General features: G+C 41.8%; 1 protein-coding gene across 5 annotated transcripts in view; it reads left to right on the top strand.

Moving 5' to 3' along the window:
• The first annotated feature begins 887 nt into the window (after positions 1-887).
• Positions 888-22590, top strand: part of NELL1 (neural EGFL like 1) — a 630714-nt gene continuing 609011 nt past the window's right edge. For 2 of the 5 annotated variants that reach the window (XM_089521361.1, XM_089521359.1), the window contains exons 1-2: positions 888-1167; positions 12432-12560. In XM_089521361.1, the coding sequence (XP_089377487.1) occupies positions 1119-1167; positions 12432-12560 (178 nt within the window). In that variant the 5' untranslated portion in view covers positions 888-1118. Of the gene's footprint in view, positions 1168-9298; positions 9319-12431; positions 12561-22590 lie in introns of those variants that run through there. The other 3 variants (XM_089521360.1, XM_089521357.1, XM_089521358.1) reach the window with 2 other exon arrangements.

Here is a 22590-nt window from a genome sequence, read left to right as displayed (position 1 = left end):
CCCAAAGGGCAGAGGGAAAGACCCAAGGAGCCGGGTGCACTCTAAAGACTAACATTACCATCATCATCATCATCATCATCATCATCATCATCATCATCATCATCATCATTTTCTTCTTCTTCATCATCATCATTTTCTTCTTCTTCTTCATCATCATCATTTTCTGCTTCTTCTTCTTCTTCATCACCATCATGGGGCAGTTTTCTGGCGGCGCTCGATGCAGGGAGCGTTCTCTTCCTCTTGCAAAGGTATGACAGAGAGCTAAAAATGGATGCTGCTGTTGTTGTTGTTGTTGTTGTGGTCCCTGGAGTCCTTTCCGACTTCTAGGGTGATCCTGAGGCGAACCTGTCAGGGGACTTTCTGGGCAAGGTTCTTCCGAGGGAGTTTGCCATTGAGAGACGAAAAGAAGCTATGTATTCACACAGGAGTCATCACCCGGTTTGGCCCCGCTTTCACTATTGTCTGGCTGAAGGCTATGGAATTCTGGGCTCCACAACAAACTCCAACCCCCAGAATTCCATAGCCGTGAGCCAAAAAGAGTTAAAGCAGCGCAAAAGCGGGTTATTTCTGCAGTGTGGGTGCAGCCTCTCAGACTCTTTATTGGGAGTAACTTGGTGAGAGGTGTGAAGAGCATCCTCCCTCTCCCTCCCTCTCCCTCTCCACGATGCTGCCCTTGCCTCCCTTTTGGGGGGAGGGAGGGGGCGGGGCTTCCTTCTGGTCCCTGAGGCTCCGAGAGGGGGAGGGGCGGGGGCCGGAGCCCAGGCAGGAGGAGCCCCGGGCGAAAGGCGGAGGGGAGGGGGCAGAGGGCGGGGCTGGCTCTGAGGGCGGGGTCTCCGGAGCCTCTCCCTCCTCCCTCCTCCCTCCTTCCCAGGGAAGAAGGGGCTGGCTGGCTCTGGGCATCCCCACCGAGCGCCTGGGCTCTTCCAGGGGAGCGGCGGCGGCGGCGGCGGCGGCGGGGCCTCTCTCTCTCTCTCTGTCTGGGTCTCTGTTCCTGTGTCTCTGGCCAAAGGCGCGCCCGAAGTCCAAGGCTCTGATGCGGAGGAGGAGAGGCGCGGAGGCAGGCGTCGAGCTCCGCGGGGAAGCCACCGCCGCCACTTCCAGCTCCTGCTCCCGCCCAGATGGAGCGCCTCCTCGGCCTCTGGCTCTCCCTGGCCGCCGCCAGCGCAGGTGAGGAGGCAGCCCAGGGCAGGAGGCCCCGGGGGCTTGGGAAAGCGGGCGGGGAAGAAGGCAGAGGGGCTCCGGGGAACGGGGTCGGGGGTCTTGAGTCCATCGCAGAGACAACAGGAGGAAGGCTGGGCGCTGTGCAAGATCCACCTTCCTTTCTTCCCTCTCCCTCCCTCCCTCCCTCCCTTCTTTTCTTCCTTCCTTCCTTCCCTCTTCCTTCTGTCTTTCTTTCTTTCCTTCCTTCCTTCCTTCCTTCCCTCTTCCTTCTGTCTTTCTTTCTTTCCTTCCTTCCTTCCTTCTCTCTCCCTCCCTCCCTCCCTCCCCTCTTCCTTTCTTCTTTCCCTCTCCCTCCCTTTGCTCGGTCTCTTTCTTCGGGGGATCGCTGGCATCGGGGCGAATGCCCGGCTTCCCTCCCGCAAGAGCGGAGAAAAGAGGCTGGTGGGCTGGGGGGGGGTTGCTGGTTCCCCCCTTCCTTCCTTCCTTCCTTCCTTCCTTCCTTCTTTCCTTCCTTGCTTGCTTCCTCTCTTCTCCTCACATGGAGACCTTGGAGGCAGTCGTGCGCCTGTGAATCTACTTCAGAGAAAATGGGGAAAAAAGAAAAGAAAGAAAGAGAGAGAGAGAGAGAGATTTGTTTTAGAAAAAAGAAAGGAGGAGAGCCCTTTGCTCCCGGACCAAGGGCTGCGGGTGGCAGGAGCTCAGCCCCGCGCGTCCTCTGCCTGCCTCGGCCTCTCTCTCTCTCTCTCTCGGAGGCTTCTAGGGCGGGACTCGGAAACTTTGCCTGGCCATGGCCCCAGGAGTGGCCCCTCTCTTAGGACCCAGGAAAGAGAGAGAGGCTGAGACAGTGCGGACCCATCCCCACTGCAGAAACGATCCGATTTGAGAGCCCTTTCACTGCCACGGCGCCGTGCTATGGAATTCTGGGAATGGTCGTTTGTTGTGGCACCAGAGCGAAGGAAGGAAGAAGCGAAGCTCTGGTGCCGCAGCAAACGACCATTCCCAGAATTCCATAGCACGGTGCCTTGGCCGTGAAAGGGCTCTCAAACCGGGTCGTTTCTGCAGTGCGGATGCAGCTATCCCTCGCCTGCTCCGCATGTGCCCCAGAGCTTCCTCCCCTCCCCTGGCAGCCTTTGTGACCATCTCCCCATCCTCCTTCCTCTGTTTTCCTGCCCGAAGGAAGGTGGCTTTCTTCCCGCCAGAGGGAGAGCCTTTCCTTGGAAAGAACCCCAGGGCAACTCAGCAAGAAGGAAGGAAGGAAGGCTGGCTGGCTGGGCGGGCGGGCGGGCGGGCGATGGAGGCTAGAGCCCTCTTCTTCCTCTGGATGGAAGCTCCTGGCACATGGGCGGCACTCCTTCCTCCCTTCCTTCCTCCCTTCCTTGTCTTCCCAGGCAGGGAGGGCCAGGCAGGGAGCGGGGCTTCAGTCGACTTAGCCAGGATCCCCAATAAAAAAGGAGGAGGAGGAGGAGGAGGGAAGAACTAGAGACAGAGGAAAAGCGCCACCAGAGAGATGAAATCCGCTGGAGAGCTTGACCTCCGATGCAGTGCCCCTTGCTCATCCAAACAGCCCTTTCCCCTAATCCCATCCCGTGTGTGAGGAGGACATCCGAGGAGGAGCTGCTTGGCTGGAGCAGCATTTGCTCTTGCCTTTCGCAAGCTTCCCTTGGATGCTTTCGCTATGATCTCGGCAGTCTGTTTCGTTCCCAGCCTTCTCAAGCCAAGTTCTCCTTCCCCTCCTTTTCATGACCTAGAAAGCCTCTTTGGATTTTATTTTATCCCCACATCCCCTTCTCTTCTCCCATTCCTCTAAACCAGGTAGGAAAAGTTTAGGGGATCCTACCAGGCATCTCCTCCCCCCACTTTTTTTTTTTTATAGAAGAGGGAAAGGATTTAAAGTAACCATCTTTGAGAAAAAGCCTTTCACTTGAGAGAAAGGAGAAAGGTCTCTGCGCACTCTTCTCCTCCAGAAGAGAAGAGCAGTAGGGACAGGGCTTTATTTCCCGCATGCCATTCACAAGGCAGTGGACCTTTCCTCTGGCACTTCCCAGTCATCCTCCAGAGGACTCTGAATTGCACCAAGTAATTGTATTATGGAGAGGGGTTTTTGTGTGTGTGTCTCTCTCTCTGTGTGTGAAGGGAGCTCTCTCTCTCTGTGATTTTAGCGGCTAATCTTGGAACCTAATATCAGAACACATTTTAAGCGAGAATTAAATGGAGCACACTATCTTTTTAGGACTGTGATGTTGAAAACCAGCATGGTTAGTTCATGTGAGCATCTCTCCTTATGTTTCCCCTTTGCTCAAGTATTTGCACCAAAAGGGTTTCAGATCCAGAGCGTACAATTCAGAAGAGCCCAAAAAATCGCTGTAAAAATGTTCAGGTTAAAAAAAACACACACAACCCAAACATTAGAGAAAATATATTTGGGAACAGTTTAGATTTTTGTTCACTTCTTTTGTTCTGTTCACACTACTTAAAGTTCTGTGAAGATACACTTAGATTATTTTGAGGGAAGTCAAGACCCACTTACATAGCTTTCCTTGGATATTATTTTCTTTAGTTAAATTTAACATTCCAATGCTCTTATCACCTCTCATTAGATGCTAAAACCGACAGTACTGGACCTACGCTACCTAGGAAGTTGTATCACATGTGGCACTTAGAGCAAAGGACAAGGATGATGTTTGTTCGAGGTGTCTGTCAAGAAAATACTTATGCTGGAGCTTGAGTGTCATTCCTCCCTATGCTCAAAGAGTTCAGTTAAGTTTAAGACTGAAGAGCAGAGGCTTTATAGCATTATATATCCTTGGGGTGGTTTCTGGATTGTTTGGTGCATGTTTGCTCAAGTGGTTAGATATCCAGCTTACATCTGGATTGCTGCAGTTGCTGAAAACTTGTTCTGAGCATGCACAGACCTTCTATGGAGTTTATCAGACAAGGGAAACTGGAAGTAAAATCCAATGGCAATCCAAACGCAATCATGGGGTTTCACGTTATTGCATGATAGACTAACACACACAATTTTGGGCAATGGCATACTATTTTCAGACAATGGGAAGCCAGTTTGAATGCAATTCGAATTCACATAAATTTGCTGAACTAGTGTATTCACATAAATGCGTTCTGGCCCCACTTTCTTTTCATTCGAAATTAAGAGAAATTCCTCAGGTGTGATAAAGTCCTAGGTGAACCTCATACCAGCCGTATTGATGGACTGAGGGGGCCAGTCAGACTACCTTTTGCACCGAATTGCAACCCAGTTTAAAAGTGGGAAGTTCCCAGTGGCACCAGGTTTTGCACACCCGGATTGGGATTTTGCACTCTTGATCTGGGGCAAATTCCCCTCAGAGCGGGTTTTCAGAAAGCGGGATATTCCCTGTTTCTTTTTGGAAAACCCAGTGCAAGTGAATGTGAAGAATAGAGGAAGTTTCTAAAACACTTTGCATTAAATATGTTATGTGAGTGATGAACAAGCTTGTGTGTAACACACACACATATAAAACCACTCTGGGCACAATTTGGCCTACATTAAATAGGTCATAAATCCCATTCATTTCAGTGGAAGAGATGAAAGTGTGAGTAACTCTCATTGTACTCACTGGCACTTGAACAAGCCCTTGAACGGACTGTACCTGTACTTGTTTGAATAGGTCGCCCATATAACTTGGTCACAGTTGGATCATGGGACTGTAGTGGCATAAGCTCATTACAAACTGCAATTAGATAGAATCTTCTCAATTGATAAAATTAATGAAAAATGTTGTCCTTTGAGGCAAGTCATTTTGGGAAATTCTTGTTGAACATCCTTACCTCTGAATTGTGGTCAGGTCAAGATCATAGTAATTCTTAATAGAAAAGTGTTGCATGAAATAGGTTAATTCTGTTAAGTGCCTTTTAAACTTGTACAGCCAGATTGGTTATTTTAAGAGATTTCCTTGTTATGAGTCACGATCCAGCTCAGCCCAGTCAAAAGATCATATTGCCTTTAACATTGATGAATCAAAATCTTTCTTCTTCTTCTTTCTCTCTGAAAAATTAAATTGGGGTGAGTGAAGAAATAACTGAAAGTCAGGATGTGGATTCTCAACTTGAGCTGGAATTAGAACAAGATATCAAATCCCATGGTTTGTACTATTATTAGAGGAAATCGTTTCCCATTTAATGGCTCTCTTTAATTTATAGGAGGAAAATGGATTGCTTCATCCATTCATTCTGCTTAAGACACAAATGCAAATGAAATAGCTGTCTGTGCTCTTCCTTAAAATCTCAGAAAGAGACTTTGAGACTGCAGGGAGGAGAGCAGACCTGATTATACAACAGAAGCTGCTTTTCTGCGTGTTGATTAATTGTTAATTTTTTTTTTGAAAAACACTTCAGTGTTTTGCATGTCTGTATGCAGTACCAAGACCCAGTACAAGAGAACAGAAAAGGGATGACAGGCAGAATATTAGTAGCCTGCTGAAATGCTGCGTCTGTTGCTAATCATAATTGGAGAAAGGCACAGATTGGTGATGGTAGCTCACTAGTTCTGATGTTGTTTGTAAGGAATAGTTTAAACATTAGAATTTCCACATTAGACTTCAAGGAGGGAAAATACACAATATGAATTGTCCTGTGGACGCTTTACTTACTCTGGTTAATATCAGTATAAATAATGTTACAAAGTAGATCTTACAAAGTACTGTGTACAGCTTACTTCTCCTCCCATTGTTTCCTGAGCCATCATTTAAGGCATTGTGGATGGAATTTTGCTTAACTGATTTGGGTGTTATGGACTGCGAGACCTTCAAAAATTACCCTAGTAAGTAGGAAGAGATTTTGGGTCTGAAAGTCCCACATGATTGGGGATATATTAAAGTGAACTGACCATGCTGCTAGATGATGATTGCATCAATACTGTGGAACTAGCACAGTGGACCCTTGTTATATACTGGGGTTTGGTTCCAAGATCCCCCGTGGATAACAAAATCCGTGTATGCTCAAATCCCATTAAATATAATGACATAGCAAAATGGTGTCCCTTATAAAAAATGGAAAATCAAGGTTTGATATTTGAAATTTATACTTTCTTTGAACATTTTCAAACCGTGTATGCTTGAATCCGTGTATAAAAAAAATCTGTGTATAAGAAGGGCCGACTGTATTGACATGGTGCTGATTCTGTGGGAAATGCCCAGTCTCGAACATTAAACATTATTCTCTTCCTCCTTGTGTGCCTTCAAATTGTTTCTGATTTATGATGAGAGTTCCTGCATGGCAGGGGTTTGGACTGGATGGCCCTTGTAGTCTCTTCCAACTCTATGATTGTATGAGCCTAAGATAAACCCATCACAGGGTTTTCTTGGCAAGATTTATTCAGAGAGGGTTTTGCTGTTGCGCTTCTCTGAGGCTGAGAGTGTGTGACTTGCCCAAGGTCGCCCAGTGGGCCTACATGGCCAAGTGGGGATTTGAACCCTGGTCTCCCAGAATCCTAGTCTAACACTCAAACCACTATGCTATGTTGGCTTTACTCACATACAGACAGGTAGCATACAATTCAGTATACATTAAAGGGATTCCCTAAACCCTATCTGGATCACAGGTGATCTCATGCAGATGCATCTAATATCTTTAAAGACTTTCAGTTCACAATGTAGCTGGTGAACTGATAAACACACACACATATAAAATTCAAAAATGAGGGTGAACCAGCTGATAATTTGTCAACCCACTGATTGTCAGGGTTGATTGGGCTGCTCTGGCTGGGTAGACAGGTGTAGCCTTCATTCACCACTCCATATGAGACGCTCCTGAAGTTGCATGCTCAGTGGAAGAGGATGGCCATTGGTCAAGGGAAACCTCCATAATCAGTCTCTCCTTCACCCTGAAAGTCTCCAGTTAGATAGTTTTTTGTGGGCTTTTCCGGCTATGTGGCCATAGAATCATAGAGCTGGAAGCGACCGCAAGGGCCATCCAGTCCAACCCCCTAACATGCAGGAAATCCAGATCAAAGCATCCCCGACAGATGGCCATCCAGCCTCCGTTTGAAGACCTTCAAGGAGGGAGACTCCACTACACTCCGAGGAAGTGTGTTCCACTGTCGAACAGCCCTTACTGTCAGGAAGTTCCTCCTAATGTTGAGGTGGAATCTCTTTTCCTGTAGCTTGCATCCATTGCTCCGGGTCCTGTATCGCCAGCATCTGCGGCTGGCATCTTCAGAAAAAGATGCCAGCTTTTTCTGAAGATGCCAGCCACAGATGCTGGTGAAACATCAGGAATAAACCCTTCTAGAACATGGCCACATAGCCCGAAAAGCCCACAAAAAAACAATGGGTGTCAGCCATGAAAGCCTTCATCTCCAGTTAGATCTTCCTTTTGTAACAAGATTGCACAAACACCTTCTGTCCTTGATCTGAGTTTCCCTTAACTTGCTTTATATATGTATTATTTAAAGCATTGTCATCACACCCATTGGCCATAAAGGTTCCTAAAACAGGCATAGAAGCATCAGCAGTAAATTCCTCAGTCTAAAGGCATCTCAAAGGAAAAAAGCAATAAGGAGGAGGGGAAAAGCAAGATTGGTCATGAACAGCTAAAAATGAGCTCTTCAAGCAGGTTTGGAAACAGTTTAGAAAGGTTGATTCAATGGCTTCCACTGGGTGACAGTTCAAGGAGGGATATAGGTACCTGAGGTCTCAGAAAGGGTGATTTTTAAAATATAAAAATAGCATTTTTATCTTCTCCATTTAGTTTCTTCAACTTCCTGTCTCTTTCTTTCCTGTGTCTTTTCCTCCACCTATTATTTCTTGACATCTTGTCTACTCCCTTGCTTTTAGTGGCTCTGTCTCTGAACTGTCCCTGAACTCCCCATCCTTCATCTTCTTGATAAGGATGGTTTCCTGTGATTGCTCACAGTTAAGGTTTTGCATGATGGTGAGATCTTGTCATGTATTGCTAAGGTAGGAGTTATGTAGCCATTCAGGTATTCTTAAATTAAAACCTGCAGCACTACTCACCTTTCTGTGGTGACCAGGGCTATCTGGAGAGGTGCAGTTTGCCTAGCCCAGATTTATTGTCAATAATGTAATGGCCATCACCCTGTAAGTGCATGTGGTACCTATGTAACCAGTAGTGCTTTAAATTGCCATGAGTTTGCTTAATGGAAATAGACACTTATTTTTACAGTTGCAACATTGTTTGAATGAAGGGGAGAGGGATACCTTGAATGTGAAAGAATCCTTGGCAGGAACCTGCTGCATCCTGGAAATTAGCAACATCTGTGCATTTGTTACATTGTAAACTAACTGAGACTAGCACAAATTGTTGGGTGCCATCATTGGCCTGGCCTGGGGGGGGGGGGGAAATGAAATCTCTAGGTTCATCTAATTCTATGGAACCTGACCGGTTCTCCCCTTTCCTGCCCCACAACATGTGTTCATTGTAGGGCTTAGTTATAGTAACTGATGACTGCAGTGAAATGTCCCAATACCTGATAATTATGTGTGAAGTTAGCAAGATGGCACTCATAGTAATGCAGCTAATCCTTCAAGAGTCTTTCACTGGGCTAATTCTACCATTAAGAAGAGCCAAACAGGCCAGCTCCTTTAGGCAGCAGATTTTGGATGCTTTTATAGTGTTGCAAATTGTTAGTCATTTTATTATTAAATGTGTATGGTCAAGAGAGGAAGAGCAAATTGGATTTTCCATAGTGCTTTGAACCAGCAATGATACAGTGAATGAATTAGATTAAAAGCCTTTCATGTTATCTTTTCCATAAGTTTTAGGATGAATTCAAATGCGAGGATTTTATCTGGGTAATGCAGAAAAGGGAAATTTCAACCAATATATGTGAGCAGGTGACATAAGGTTCTGCATTGATGGCATATGTTTGAAATTTCCAGAATGGATTCTTCCATTTCATTTTTCTTACTCAATATATGTTATGTCTTTATTCTTTTCGTGTGTGATTTGTTTTAATGTAGAATTAATACATTGCTTCACACATTTTTTCTCCTTACATGGAGATAAAGCTGCATGAAAAAATAAGTATAGGTACCCAATGTCCTCATAATGTGAAAACATACATCACACGTGTCTTTCATTTACAAGAGAAAGACTTGTGCAACCATCTGTTTTTCCTGATGCTGAAGTTGATTTCCTTTTTGTAAAAAAAAAAATCATGTGAGTTGGCCTTTATGAACAAACGTTTTGTTGAAATATTCTATAAACTTATATCACATGTAGAAATGCATTTCTTCTTATTGTTCTTATATGTCTTTAAGTAATTTCTGACTTACGGTAACCCTAAGGTGAACTTATCATGGGTTTTTCTTGGCAAGATTTGTTCAGAGGGGCTTTGCCTTTGCTGTTCTCTGAGGCTGAAAGAATTGCCCAAGGTCACCCAGTGGATTTCCATGGCTGAGCAGCGATTCAAATCCTGGTTTCCAGAATTGGAGTCCAGAGCTCAAACCATCTCACTACACAGGCTCTCCTTCTTGTACATATGGATATTTTACTAGGTAATTGAAATAAAATACATTCTGCAGCAGAGCCAGTTTTAGACAAGGTACCTTGTCTAAAGCTCACAATTCAAACAGGAGCAAAGCTTCAAATAGCAAAGGCAAATAATAGAGACCAGCAGTATACATGCTTCTCTTTGTTTCTAGCTAGATTTATCAGATAATGTATTCAAATCAGTTGGGATTTTACTGTATAGTTCATGGGTAGAATTTCCTCAGTGTATTGGATTGGATTGAAATTCTAATGAATTCACTAGAAAAAAATCAGGAGTAGTGTTGATATCCACAATACAGTATATTCTAGACTTATAGAAGTGTGAAATATTACATAGTTAGTGAGTTGATACTAATGTGTAGAGTCAGTTTCAACAATCTATTCTGGCATCTGTTGAATCTGTTGTAGTAATGCATGATATTTAATCATATCCAGAGAAATTTTTATGAGTTTGTCACTATCTCTTTTTCTAGCCATATGGAGAAAGAAGTAGATTTGAGGCTGACTTGTTCTTATTTTCACTGGTTTCTGTTGGGTTAATAAGAATCATCTATCTCTCCCTCCAAAAGATATTAGAATATATGCTGTAATTAATATTACAGAAAATCCTTTTTGATAAAGGTTGGAAAACATGGGTATCAAGATGTTGTTGGGACTGACTTGCATTCTGGCTAGAACTGATGGAAGCTGTAGAAGCAGAACATTACACAGAGAACCAAATGTTCCCCTGCCTTAGACGGAATAGTGTAGCTGAAAGGTACAGTCAGAAATTCTGTGGCTGCATACCACACTGAAGCTAAACTTTAGCACAACTATGAGATGCCGTGAATCCCAGTTTCCTATGCTCTTTCTCCTCCTCACTTAAGGCCAGGAGAAGGAGATTGAATGCTTCTGCTTGGAATAAGCAGGGACTACCATGTTGTTTGGACCACAACTGTGAATAATATTAACTATGGCTAGTTTAAACAAGCTATCTTCAGTAACCATGGTTTGATACTTCCCAAGTGTAGAAAATGTAAAGACTGCTTTTGCATGTTATCAACATACAATGATAAACTTATGCATCTTATACCTGACCACAAAAAGACTGCTTCATACCATTTTGATGTACTAGTATTTTCCCCCCTCTTTGGTGAAAGCTTTAATTAAAGGAGGTGAGGTATGATATTATTTGTACAAATGAAATTCAGAATACTTGAATAATCTAGTAAAGGAGATATGCAGTTAGCCTTACAGGAGCTATTGTAGTGTTTTTGTGGCTTGTAATGGTGTGTATAAGACTTCAGAATCTTTGGTAATAAAGTATTTTCTTAAGCACAGTCACTGTTCGTACATAGCATTCTCTGCTCAATCTGTATCTGTCTTATGTTGTTCATCTTCCAAGTTCTCAAATGTTTATTTAACTACACAGTTGGTTTATTATGCTATACTGTTGCATTAATGCTGGTGTTTTATTTCGTTCAGATTTTGTTCACATTGTTGTTGTGTGCCTACATTTCATTACTGACTTATGGCAACCCTATTTCAGGGTTTTATTGGCAAGATTTGTTTAGAAAGGGTTTGCCTTTGACATCCTCTGGGACTTAGAAAATATGACTTATCCAAGGTCACCTGGTGGGTTTCCATAGTTAAGCAGAGATTCAAATCTTGGTGTGACCTAAATTTCAGGGGGTCCCAATAGGGCACCCACAAATTGAATTCACTGGGGGAATTAGTTTAGCTCAGCTGGAAGCAGAGAGAAGTCTTCAGTAATGGAAAGGCAGGGTTTCAGCCTTTGTATAACAGGTCCAAGAACAACAACATTCAGAGTGAATTCACAGCAAAGGGGAAAAATCACCATTTACACAATCGCATTAACACATGCACACACACAAGAACTAATGGAATTAAAGGTAGTAGCTTGTAGCAAGGTTGAGGTAAGGCAAAACTTTACCAGTCCAGATGTGGAGCTCCAGTCAGGGAATGGAAGTAACAGTTGCTCAACAGTTCTGCCTAAAAGATGTGGGGAGGAGGGGAGCCAGATGGGGGGATGGTCAATATGAAATCTAGCAGTGCTCCTGCCTGATTCCAGATTGAACTAATATGTAAGTGCCAAGGTGGGCTTTTTATAGAGTCTTGAGGCAGTTGGGTAAATTTTCTAGGAATCCCAAAATCAATGGTTGGTGGTTTTAATTTCAGAGTTACAAAAGGATTTTTTTTTTTTTGCTTGATGGCAGTGACATTGATTTAATCAAGCAGTAATAAGATTAGGACAACCCCATGAAGTTTGGATAGGATCAGGTGATGGAAAGCACAGTGGGACTCACAGCAAGATTGGCTTGACAAACCTTTGTCTGTGACCTTCAAATGCACACAACAGGGGGTGGGAAACAGCAATATCCACAGCCATAAAGTTGCAGGGGTTCTTTCCACATGTCTTCAGGTCTGTGACCAATCAGAAGTTCACTTAAAGTTCATCTGACTTTTCCAGGTTTATGCTTATGGCCTCTGTAACTGCTATTATAATGAAAATGTACCCCCAAATAATGCAGGGTATGCAGAATGTGGTAATACTAGTCTCCAGAGTCATACTATACTATGCTCAAGCCACTATACTATAATGGCTCTATCTTACCAAATAGTATTTAAAAAATCTGGCAAGGTGGGGTTTAGCTTCACTTGATGCTTTGTTACTTGTGGAACAATTGCTGTCTGGATATATGATTGCACATAATTTGTAGGCATTGTACTTTATTTAAAAATTAAAATTGACTTTTTCTATCTCCTTTCTTTTAAATCAGTTGTAGGCTTTGGAATGGATCCTGGTTTACAAATTGATATTATCACAGAGCTGGATCTTGTCAACATGACAATTGGAGTTGCACAGGTGTCTGGACTGCATAATGCCAGCAAAGCATTTTTATTTCAAGGTAAGTCTAATATCTTTCTCTATGTATGGATTATTTATTTAGTTATTCAGGAAATTTATATCCCATCTTTGTCCTGGCACAGAATCTAAGGTGCCTTACAGTATAAATTAAAACCAAGTACTGCTAAATATCTAATAATAACAAGGTGTAAAAAAATAAAGCAGCAATTCTTTTAAAACATTATTTTAAAACCGTAAAGATAAAGATATAGCACATCTTGTGAAAAGATCCTTCTGCCTAAGCCAGTTAACTGCCAAACTCCTGCTTAAATAAAAAAAAGTCTTTGCTGCTGTGAAAAAGAGAGCAGAAAGGGGATGAACTGGTAGTGGGATTTCAGAACATAGAAACAGCCATTGGGAAGGTTCTCTCTCATATCTTCACCAAACATGCCTGTGATGATGGGACTAAAAAAAGCCCGTCCCTGATTATTTAAACGCTTGGGAAGATTAATCTAGGGAAATTTGATCATTCAGATAGTCTGAGCCCAAACTGTTTAACAGGAGTATATATGTGGATAGATATAATTTGGATTATTTCACCTATGCAAGTGAAGCATGCAGTGCATCATCTGCTAGGAAAGGGACATGAAACCCACCTTGATTTCTAGAGTATGTGACCTCACACAGCATCACTTGTTCAAAGATGCTTTATTTAATGCCCTAGTACTTGATCTCCCCCCTCCCCACCCGCTTACAGCACTGAAGTTCAGACTGTGCCTCAAGAAGCCTCATTACTGCATGGGCTCTCCACAGGCCTGTGTTTTCCTTTCTCAGATTCAGAGAAAGTCTTCTTCAGTGTCTCCTCCCTGGAGGCCCCGGAGTTCACTGTCAATTACACAGTCCTTCCCTCAAACAGAGATGCTGAAATCTTCCTCCTTACTAAGCCTAAAGAGGCCTGCGCTAATAGCCTGTTACCTTCTCAGGCTTCCACATTAGCTCAGGAATAATCAAAAATAGGAATGATCATTACTACCTGAATCAAGGCAGTGGAAAGGTGGAGGCAAGCATGACATCTTTGAATTTGCCTGGGATGTTCAAGGTTCTGTTGACAGTTGCTTGAAATTTGAGGAGGCTGCCTGGATCTTAGCCTAGCTGGCTATAGCAGCTGCGCAGTGGATAGTGACCTGTCCTGTTCCTTGAAAGGTTTAAGTATGGGGAGTGAGAGAGTTGTTGGACAAGCAGTGACCCTTCCTGGAATGTCTGTTTGCTTGTTCCCTTCTCATGTGCTCAGTGTCACAGGCAGTTCTTAGGGTGGGAGTAGGAATCATGTGGCCCTCCAGATGGTCACACAAGCTGATTTTGTCACAGAAACTGAGTTCCTCATAGTTCGTCATGTGTTTCAATAACACTGGTGCTAAATTGCACAGAATAAAGTATGCACATGCATTCATGCACAACTAAATAATTAGCATTGCATTGTGTGATTTTTTTAAAAAAATATTAGCCAGTTGGACATTATTATGTAAATTAATCTTTAACAGGAATAGATCAGATGGTTGAAAATCTTGTTGCTTTAAGAATCCTGTGATAATCAGAAATAGCTTTGTAGTGGACCTTTGAAGCTCTTATTTTTTTTCTTTCTTTCAACAGCAATGGTTACTTACATATAAACTTTCTGGGAATAAAAGGCAGTTGCATCTGCTAATGTTAGAGAGCTTTTATATTCTTTTCCTGTTTTGTAAACACAGATGGAAGAGTGGTTACTAGGAGCAGAACCCTTTTTCAGCACAGGGGATGAACTCCAGTTTGAGAAGGGACTCGAAGGGACACATTTTAGAGGTGTTTAAGCTTAAGGACACAGGGAAGGACCACAAGAAAATGGTTGGGGCCAGAGGGAGGCTTTACCAGTTTGGACATTTCTTATCAAACATAGGAAGTACAGCTCAATTCTGTGCATGTTTATTCAGAGGTAAATTCCAGGCATGCAAACATAGCTCAGTTATAAAGATGTCAACTTGTAATCAAGACACTGTTTCCAGGCATGCAAAACCCAACTTACCAGTAGTTTAATGCCTTAACTACCCTTTCAGGAGTGGGTCCAATGTAAAGACTTTCACTTCTGCAAAGCATAGCTCAGTTCCATGTAGCAGCTTCTTCAGGTTTTAAATAGCCTCTTATCTCCAATTACTGGTCACATAAAACACCAGAAGAAGCTTGCAGAAGAAGCTTGACAGGGAAATGGCCTGTGAGCCATAGTTTACATTGATGCTACACACAGCACAGCACAAAATTACTTCTGAACACTTTGTGTGAGTAGCCTACCAATTCTATACCATGCAAGCTTAATGAGTTGATAGCTACTGTATTTTGAAGCAGAGGCTGCTGTCACACTGCAGAATAAATGCAGTTTGACCCTGCTTCAACTGCCATGGCTCAGTGCCATGGAATTCAGGAAATTGTAGTTTGTTGTGGCACCAGAGCTCTCTGACAGAGGCAGCTAAATATCTACAAATCCCAGGATTCCCTAGCATTAAGCCATGGCAGTTTAAGTGGTGCCAAACTGTGTTAATTCTGCAGTGTAGATGTAGCCTCCGTTAGCCAAGGCCTGCTGGGTGACAGAATGCATGAGTGAAAAAATGCAAGCGATTATTTGCCTTCAGTTTTCCTTTTCAGCCAGTAATGTGTCTAAAATGGCTCAAATATTTGTTCCGGAAAATATCTCTATACAAATATCTCTGTTTACATAGGGAAATTTATATTTGTTTATGTGGATGTACAAGAAATATTCTGAAATCTCCTGAGTAATCTCATTCTCTGAATGCGAATAAGCTGGGAGAGAGAATGGAGGAAATGACTAATGTAATTTGATGTTGCTTTCCAAATGTCGGCAGTCAAAAGCAGAGTGTGATAAATAGTGTCACAGGGTTGGGGTTTCCCTAGTCATAAAGTTGTGTTTCTGGGGAGATGGGAGGGGGCATAATATTTTCTCTTATGTGCCTGAGTGTGTGAGATAGTATAGTCTCAAAATATTTAGCATTTATATACTGCCTTTTGAGCTTTTAGAACCTTTCACCTATACAAACCCAGTATTCTTTTCAACAGGGCTGGCCCAGGACTTTTAGATACTTGCCTGGGTGTAGGTCCTATTGAACTTGGTGAGACAGATTTCAGAGTAGACATTCATTGAAATGTAATCTCAGTTTTCAAATTGGGATCAAACTGTTTCTCAGCCAGGAAGTCTAAAATGGCCCTGGGCTGGTTATTCTTTTAAAAAGCATACTTGTCGTTGTGTAAAAAGGTCACTATAACTCTACATCAACTGACATAGAGTACTGTTATCCTGAACAATATAAAAGTACATAAAATAATTATAAATACTTTCTGGAGCCATGTGGGAGGTATTTTTTTCTTACTGTAGACATTTTGCTTAGAGTTCAGTGTTAAATTGGATAGCATATGCAAATCAAATGATGAATTTGAGCATGTATGGCATGCCCCCTCACCACATCCTTAACTATAACCTGCTGTTATTTGGGATTAGGCTTTCTGTTTAGCCATTCTTGAATACAGTAGGTTTAACTGTACCTATGCAGATAACAGTTGTGTAGACTGACGTGTGTCCTGGGGCCAATTTCCATTACAGAATTATAGTGCTATTATCCATTTTATCTGCCATGGTTGCCTCATAAGGGATCCTGAGGTTTGTAGTTTGGAGAGGCACTAGAGCACCATGACTGAGAATTCTAAATTCCCCTCCCTAAACTGCAAATTCCAGAATTCTATACAACTTTGGCAGTTAAAGTCAAATTAAAGCACTATACAGTGGTCCCTCCACATTTGCTCGGGTTATGGGTGAAGGCTCCCTGTGAATGTGGAAAAACCACAAATAAAAAAATACACTTCTTCTTGTCTAAGAAAACACTGTTCTAGGAATCTCCAAGTACTGCACTGCAACTCTGTGGTCAACATCTTCTAGAAGTTGATCACATAATCATGCTAGAGGACCTACAAATGCCTAGAAAATGTTTTTTCTAGGAACGTCTAGCTTCTCCAGCATAACTCTATGGTCAACTTCCAGTAGAACTGGAGGACTTAGAGATTCCTAGAGAGAACATATTAATCAAACACACAAGTAATCAGAGATCTGTCATATTATCACCTTAGACAGCAGGCCTTTCCTGAATAGACAACTGGCCATCAAAAATCTGAACCTCCTATACCCCTGACTCTCACCACAGCCACTGCTTTGATCTATTTGTTAATTTTGTTTGTCATTTTAAGGTATGTTTTAAATTATATAGGCCAAACAGCAAAGGAGGAGGAATAGCATTATATGTCAGGGACATTTAAACCAGTGAAGAGATCCAGGACATCAATCCTGGAAGCCAGGTGGAGAGCATCTGGATAAAAATTAAAGGGGAGGGAAACAACAGGGATGTTATTGTGGGACTCTACTACAGACCCCCAAGTCAGACGGAGGAATTGGATGATGTCTTTTTTAGAATAGATGATCACACACTCAGAAAAGAGAGATGTAGTAGTGATGGGTGACTTCAACTATCCTGATATTTGCTGGAAGTCAAACTCAGCAAAATCCTCAAGGTCTAGCAAATTCCTCACTTGCCTTGAAGACAATTTCATTGTTCAAAAGGTGGAAGAGGCAACAAGGGGGTCAGCTATTTTAGATCTGATCCTAACCAACAAGGATGACTTGGTTAATAGGGTGCAAGTGGTGGGATCATTAGGTGGAAGTGACCATGTTCTCCTGAAGTTTGTTATACAGTGGAAAGGAGAAGCCAGGCATAGTCAGACATGCATTCTAGACTTTAGGAAAGCTGATTTTAGTGAACTTAGAGAAATACTGGGGGTGATCCCATGGTCAGGAATACTAAAAAAGAAGGGAGTTCAAGATAGATGGGAGTTTCCTCAAAAGGGAGATACTGAAGGCACAATTCCAAACAGTTCCAATGAGGAAGAAAAATGCGAGATGTCTCAAGAAACCAGGATGGTTGAATAAGGAACTTTCAACTGAGCTAAGTTTTAAACGGAACATGTATAAGAAATGGAAAAATGGGGAAATCACCAAAGAGGAATTCAAACAAATAGGGACCATGTGTAGAGGTAAAGTCAGACAAGCTAAAGCACAGAATGAACTCAGGCTTGCTAGAGAGGTTAAGAACAATAAAAAGGGCTTTTTTGGATATGTCTGCAGCAAAAGGAAGAAGGAGGAAATGGTAGGGCCACTGCATGGAGAAGATGGCAAAATGCTAACAGAAGACAGAGAAAAGGCAGAATCACTCAACACCTTCTTTGCCTCAGTCTTCTCAGAAAAGGAAAAGGGTGGTCAACCTGAGGATAATGGAGCAGAAGACAGAACAGGGGAATTTCAGCATAGAATAAGTAAAGAGATAGTAGAGGAATACCTTGTTAATCCAAATGAATTTAAGTCTTCCGGACCAGATGAACTACATCCAAGGGTATTAAAAGAACTGGCAAATGTAATATTGGAGCCATTGGCAATCATATTTGAAAACTCCTGGAGAACAGGAGAAATCCCAGCAGACTGGAGGAGGGCAAACGTTGTCCCCATCTTCAAAAAGGGGAAAAAAGAGGATCCCAACAATTATCGTCCAGTTAGTCTGACATCAGTTCTAGGAAAGATTCTGGAGCAGATCATTAAACAGAGAGTCTGTGAACATCTAGAAGGCAATGCCATAATCACAAAAAGTCAACATGGGTTTCAGAGAAACAAGTCATGCCAGACAAACCTTATCTCTTTCTTTGATAAAATTACCAGCTTGGTAGATGAAGGGAATGCTGTGGATATAGTATATCTTGATTTCAGTAAGGCCTTTGACAAGGTTTCCCATGACATTCTTGCAAACAAGCTTGTAAAATGTGGGCTAGACAAAGGAACTGTTAAATGGATCTGTAATTGGTTGACCGGCCGAACCCAAAGGGTGCTCAACAATGGCTCCTTTTCATCCTGGAGAGAAGTGACCAGTGGGGTCCCACAGGGCTCTGTTCTGGGCCCAGTGCTATTTAACATCTTTATCAATGACTTTGATGACAGAACTGGGGAATACTTGTCAAATTTGCAGATGACACCAAATTAGGAGGAATAGCTAATACTCCAGAGGACAGGATCAAAATTCAAAATGACCTGAATAGATTAGAAAGCTGGACCAAAGCTAACAAAATGAATTTCAACACTGAGAAATGTAATGTACTTCACTTAGGATAGAAAAATGAAATGATCAGATATAGGATGGGTGACACTTGGCTGAATGAGACTACATGCGAAAGGGATCTGGAAGTCCAAGTAGACCACAAGTTGAACATGAGTCAACAGTGCAATGCGGCAGCTCACAAGGCCAATGCAATTTTAGGCTGCATCAGCAGAAGTATAGTGTCTAGATCAAGGGAAGTAATAGTGCCACACTCTTCTGCTTTGGTCAGGCCCCACCTGGAATACTGTATCCAGTTCTGGGCACCACAATTTAAAAAGGATGTTGAGAAACTAGAGCGTATCCAAAGGAGGGCGACTAAAATGGTGAAAGGTCTGGAAACCATGCCCTATGAGGAACGACATAGGAAGCTGGGAATGTTTAGCCTGGAGAAAGGCAAGTTAAGAGGTGGTATGATAGCCCTATTGAGGAGAGAGCTACACTTGTTTTCTGCTGCTCCAGAGACTAGGACCTGGAGCAATGGATGCAAGCTACGGGAAAAGAGATTTCACCTCAACATTAGGAGGAACTTCCTGACAGTAAGGGCTGTTCGACAGTGGAACAAACTCCCTCAGAGTGTAGTGGAGTCTCCTTCCTTGGAGGTCTTTAAACAGAGGCTGGATGGCCAGCTATTGGGGATGTTTTGATTTAGATTTCCTGCATGGAAGGGGGTTGACTGGATGGCCCTTGATTCTTTGATTTTATGATTCTAATGTGTAAGCCGCCCCAGTTGTGTTGCATAGAGAGGAGAGATATAAATACTTTTTTAATAATAATAATAATAATAATAATCACCAAATCTTCAAAAGTCAAAGCCACAAATGTGGAGGGCCAACTGTAATTCAGTAGTGTGAATAAGCTCAATTTCGGGGTTTCTGAGAATTTACAATATTCCTAGAAAAATTAGGGTTTGAATCTACTGAGACCACTATGATTGGTTCAGCCTTTCCCAGGCAGGTACTCCCAACTAGTATGGGCTTGCTGAGTTGAAACAATGGGAGTTGCAGTCAAATTGAAAAAGGTGCTCTAGGAAAATTTAGTTGTGTGAATTCATCTGGTGACTCATTTCCTCTGTGAAATGAAAACGTATTCATGGAATGAGATTCACATTTTATTCTGATTAAACGTAACTTAACCTTACTAGAAAGTAATTTCTGACTAAATGTCAAATTTTGTTCTATAACAACAGGAACATCAAAATGAGAAAGTATATAAAATATAATAAGTGTCATAATGCATGCTCAACCAGCAGCCATTGATTAATTTTTTAATAAATTAAGACTAACAAAAGAGAAGATGAACTGATATTGTCATGCCTTGGCACACTAGGACATGTATAGATGCTGCATAGACCATGAGTTAAATTAGAAAACTGTATACACTTCTGATGTGGAATTGTTGCTCTACAGCTGAAAAGAGAGATGCCCAAATGTTTATACATTGATTTCTCTTAACCTTTGGTATTTGACCAGGGTTGGTTAATGTTTATGTAAACACAAACTTACAGTTTTTAAAATTATCTTATATCTTGTTTTTCTCCAAATATGCCATTGCTTCAGTGTACGATCTCATGATGCTTCACATTGTTAATCAGCAGAAAGTTTTGCTGCAGGCAGCCTTTTCACAATTGATTTCTTGATTTGAAAATAGGACTTCCTTCCACCCACTTCCCATCCACCAGTCAATAACAAAAACAGAGAATCCATGGGAACTGAATTGCTAGAATCCGAACAGTCCTTTATGATTTTCTGCCATTTTTTAAGGACTAGTAGAGAAAAATATATGTGCCTAATTGCCTTGCAACTTTGCAATTCGATTTAGCTCTAGTACCATCATTTAGAAAGCTGTAATGTATGGGGAAAGCTCCTGAGAAGTTAGGAGAAGCATAAAAGTGATAGATATGGAGATAGGATAGCCAGATAGGATGGCAAAAGAGGACTGGCTTTCTGCACACTTAAAAGATGTTCAGCAGGGAATTTTAGCAGAGATTGCATGTCATGCAATTTCTTCTTTCTGATATTCTTTCTTCTGTACATTAAAGATACAGGAGCATCTTGCACCTTGCATCTGGTCAGTGAGGCCAATCTATGCAGAAAGGGTTAATAACAGCCATCCACTGTTCTTCTGCTGTCAATCCTCCTCACCAGAAATTGCTTTTCCTTGGCCAAACTGGATGGGGGGGAGGGCATATTGTGAATTTGTGTAGTAAAGTTGAACTCTGGGTGTGCACTGGATAGTAAGGGACAGAAATCTTCGTCTAATGTATCTCTAGGATGCTTGTTTTCTATCACAATTCCATTTACATTTTCCATGCACATGGTGACCCTTATAAGAATTTAAAGAATACTTGTAAATTTTCTCAATATCCAAAAGAAAATAGTGAATCCATACAGGGTGTGTGTGCTTCAGGATTTTAAAAGGACAACATGTGTTTTTTCCAAAATCAGTATGCTTGTGCAAATCAATCAATCAGTCAAATCATAGCCATTTTTAAACAAGGTACAAAATGTCAGATTTGTTTTGAAAAACACAGATACAAAATGTTGACTTCTTAAATCATTTTGGTTTCTGCACAAATAATTCTTTTACAAGGAAGTTCCAAAGTGCAGTCACTGATTTTTTTTTTAAGAGCAACCTTTAATCTTTTGCAGCAGAGAACACTTTGAAATTATTTGTTTTGGTGAGAAAAATTTATATAGACAAGCACCTTATAGTCACACTTTAAAAGGAAAGATGTGATTGTCCTTTCCATTTGCCACTGCCACGATACATGTATCTATTGTACTCTGATTTGTAAAGCAATTTAGACAGAATAAAATATTACATCATGGAATTAATACTTAAACAGGAGACTTCTACATAGGGCTTGTTGTATGCCTTCAAGTTGTTTCCCACTTATCATGTTCTTAAAGTTGAACCTCTCAGAGGGTTTTCTTGGTAAGATTTGGTGAGAAGGGATTTGCTATTGCCTTCCTCTGAGGCCGAGAGAGAGTTACCCATGGTCACCCAGTGGGTTTTCAAGGTGAAGTGGAGATTTGAAACCTGGTCTTCTGGAGTCCTAGTGTAATGTTCAAACCACTACATCATGCTGGCTCTCATAAGGCTTTTACTCTAGTACAGGATGTGGAGATAGCCAGTAATTTGGGTATCTTTAAAATAAGATTACATACATTCATAGAGGATAAGGGACTATCAATGTCTATTAGTCATGAGAGCTGTTTATTGTCTACAGGATCACTGGCAGCGTGACTCTGCATGCTATTCTAGGAAATAGTGAAGCTGACATTAAGAACATAAGAAGAGGAAGACATACTGGATTAGACTAAAAGCCTATCTGAAGTCTAGCAACGTAGTGGCAAATATGAGGCCAATTGTTAAACCCACAAACAGGGTATGGATATAAAAAACACTCATGCTTGGGGATGCAAGTGAAAACTGATTTTGAAAGAGAGGTTTTAATATAAATTGTGTGCTTCACAGCCTAAAGCGATGGAAGAAATGAGTTGTTTTAGTAGTGTGCAATCATATTGCAAACATACGCTGAATAATGGAACATACCAACAAATTTCAAAAGAAAATCAGCCTGCTGTTTATACACTACAGCAAATCCTTTGATTGTACAGATCACAAAAAGCTATGGATCACTCTTAAAGAAATGGGTGTGCCACAACATTTCATTATCCTGATGTACTCAGGATAAGAATATGGAGAAGGACAGAATATGGAGAAACTGAATGGTTTCCTCTGGCAAGGAGTTCAAGCAAGGCTACATTTTATCACCCTATTTATTTAACTTGTATGTCAAAAATATAAAATGTATAGCAGGATTAGATTTGGAGGAAGGAGGCATGGAAATTGGAGTAA

This window comes from Sceloporus occidentalis, unplaced genomic scaffold (genome assembly GCF_023333645.1).
Source record: "Sceloporus occidentalis isolate IW3139 unplaced genomic scaffold, rSceOcc1.0.p SCAF_4, whole genome shotgun sequence".
Taxonomy (NCBI): domain Eukaryota; kingdom Metazoa; phylum Chordata; class Lepidosauria; order Squamata; family Phrynosomatidae; genus Sceloporus; species Sceloporus occidentalis.
Note: the sequence above shows the minus strand (reverse complement) of the source record. Positions and strands in the feature narration are given on the sequence as shown.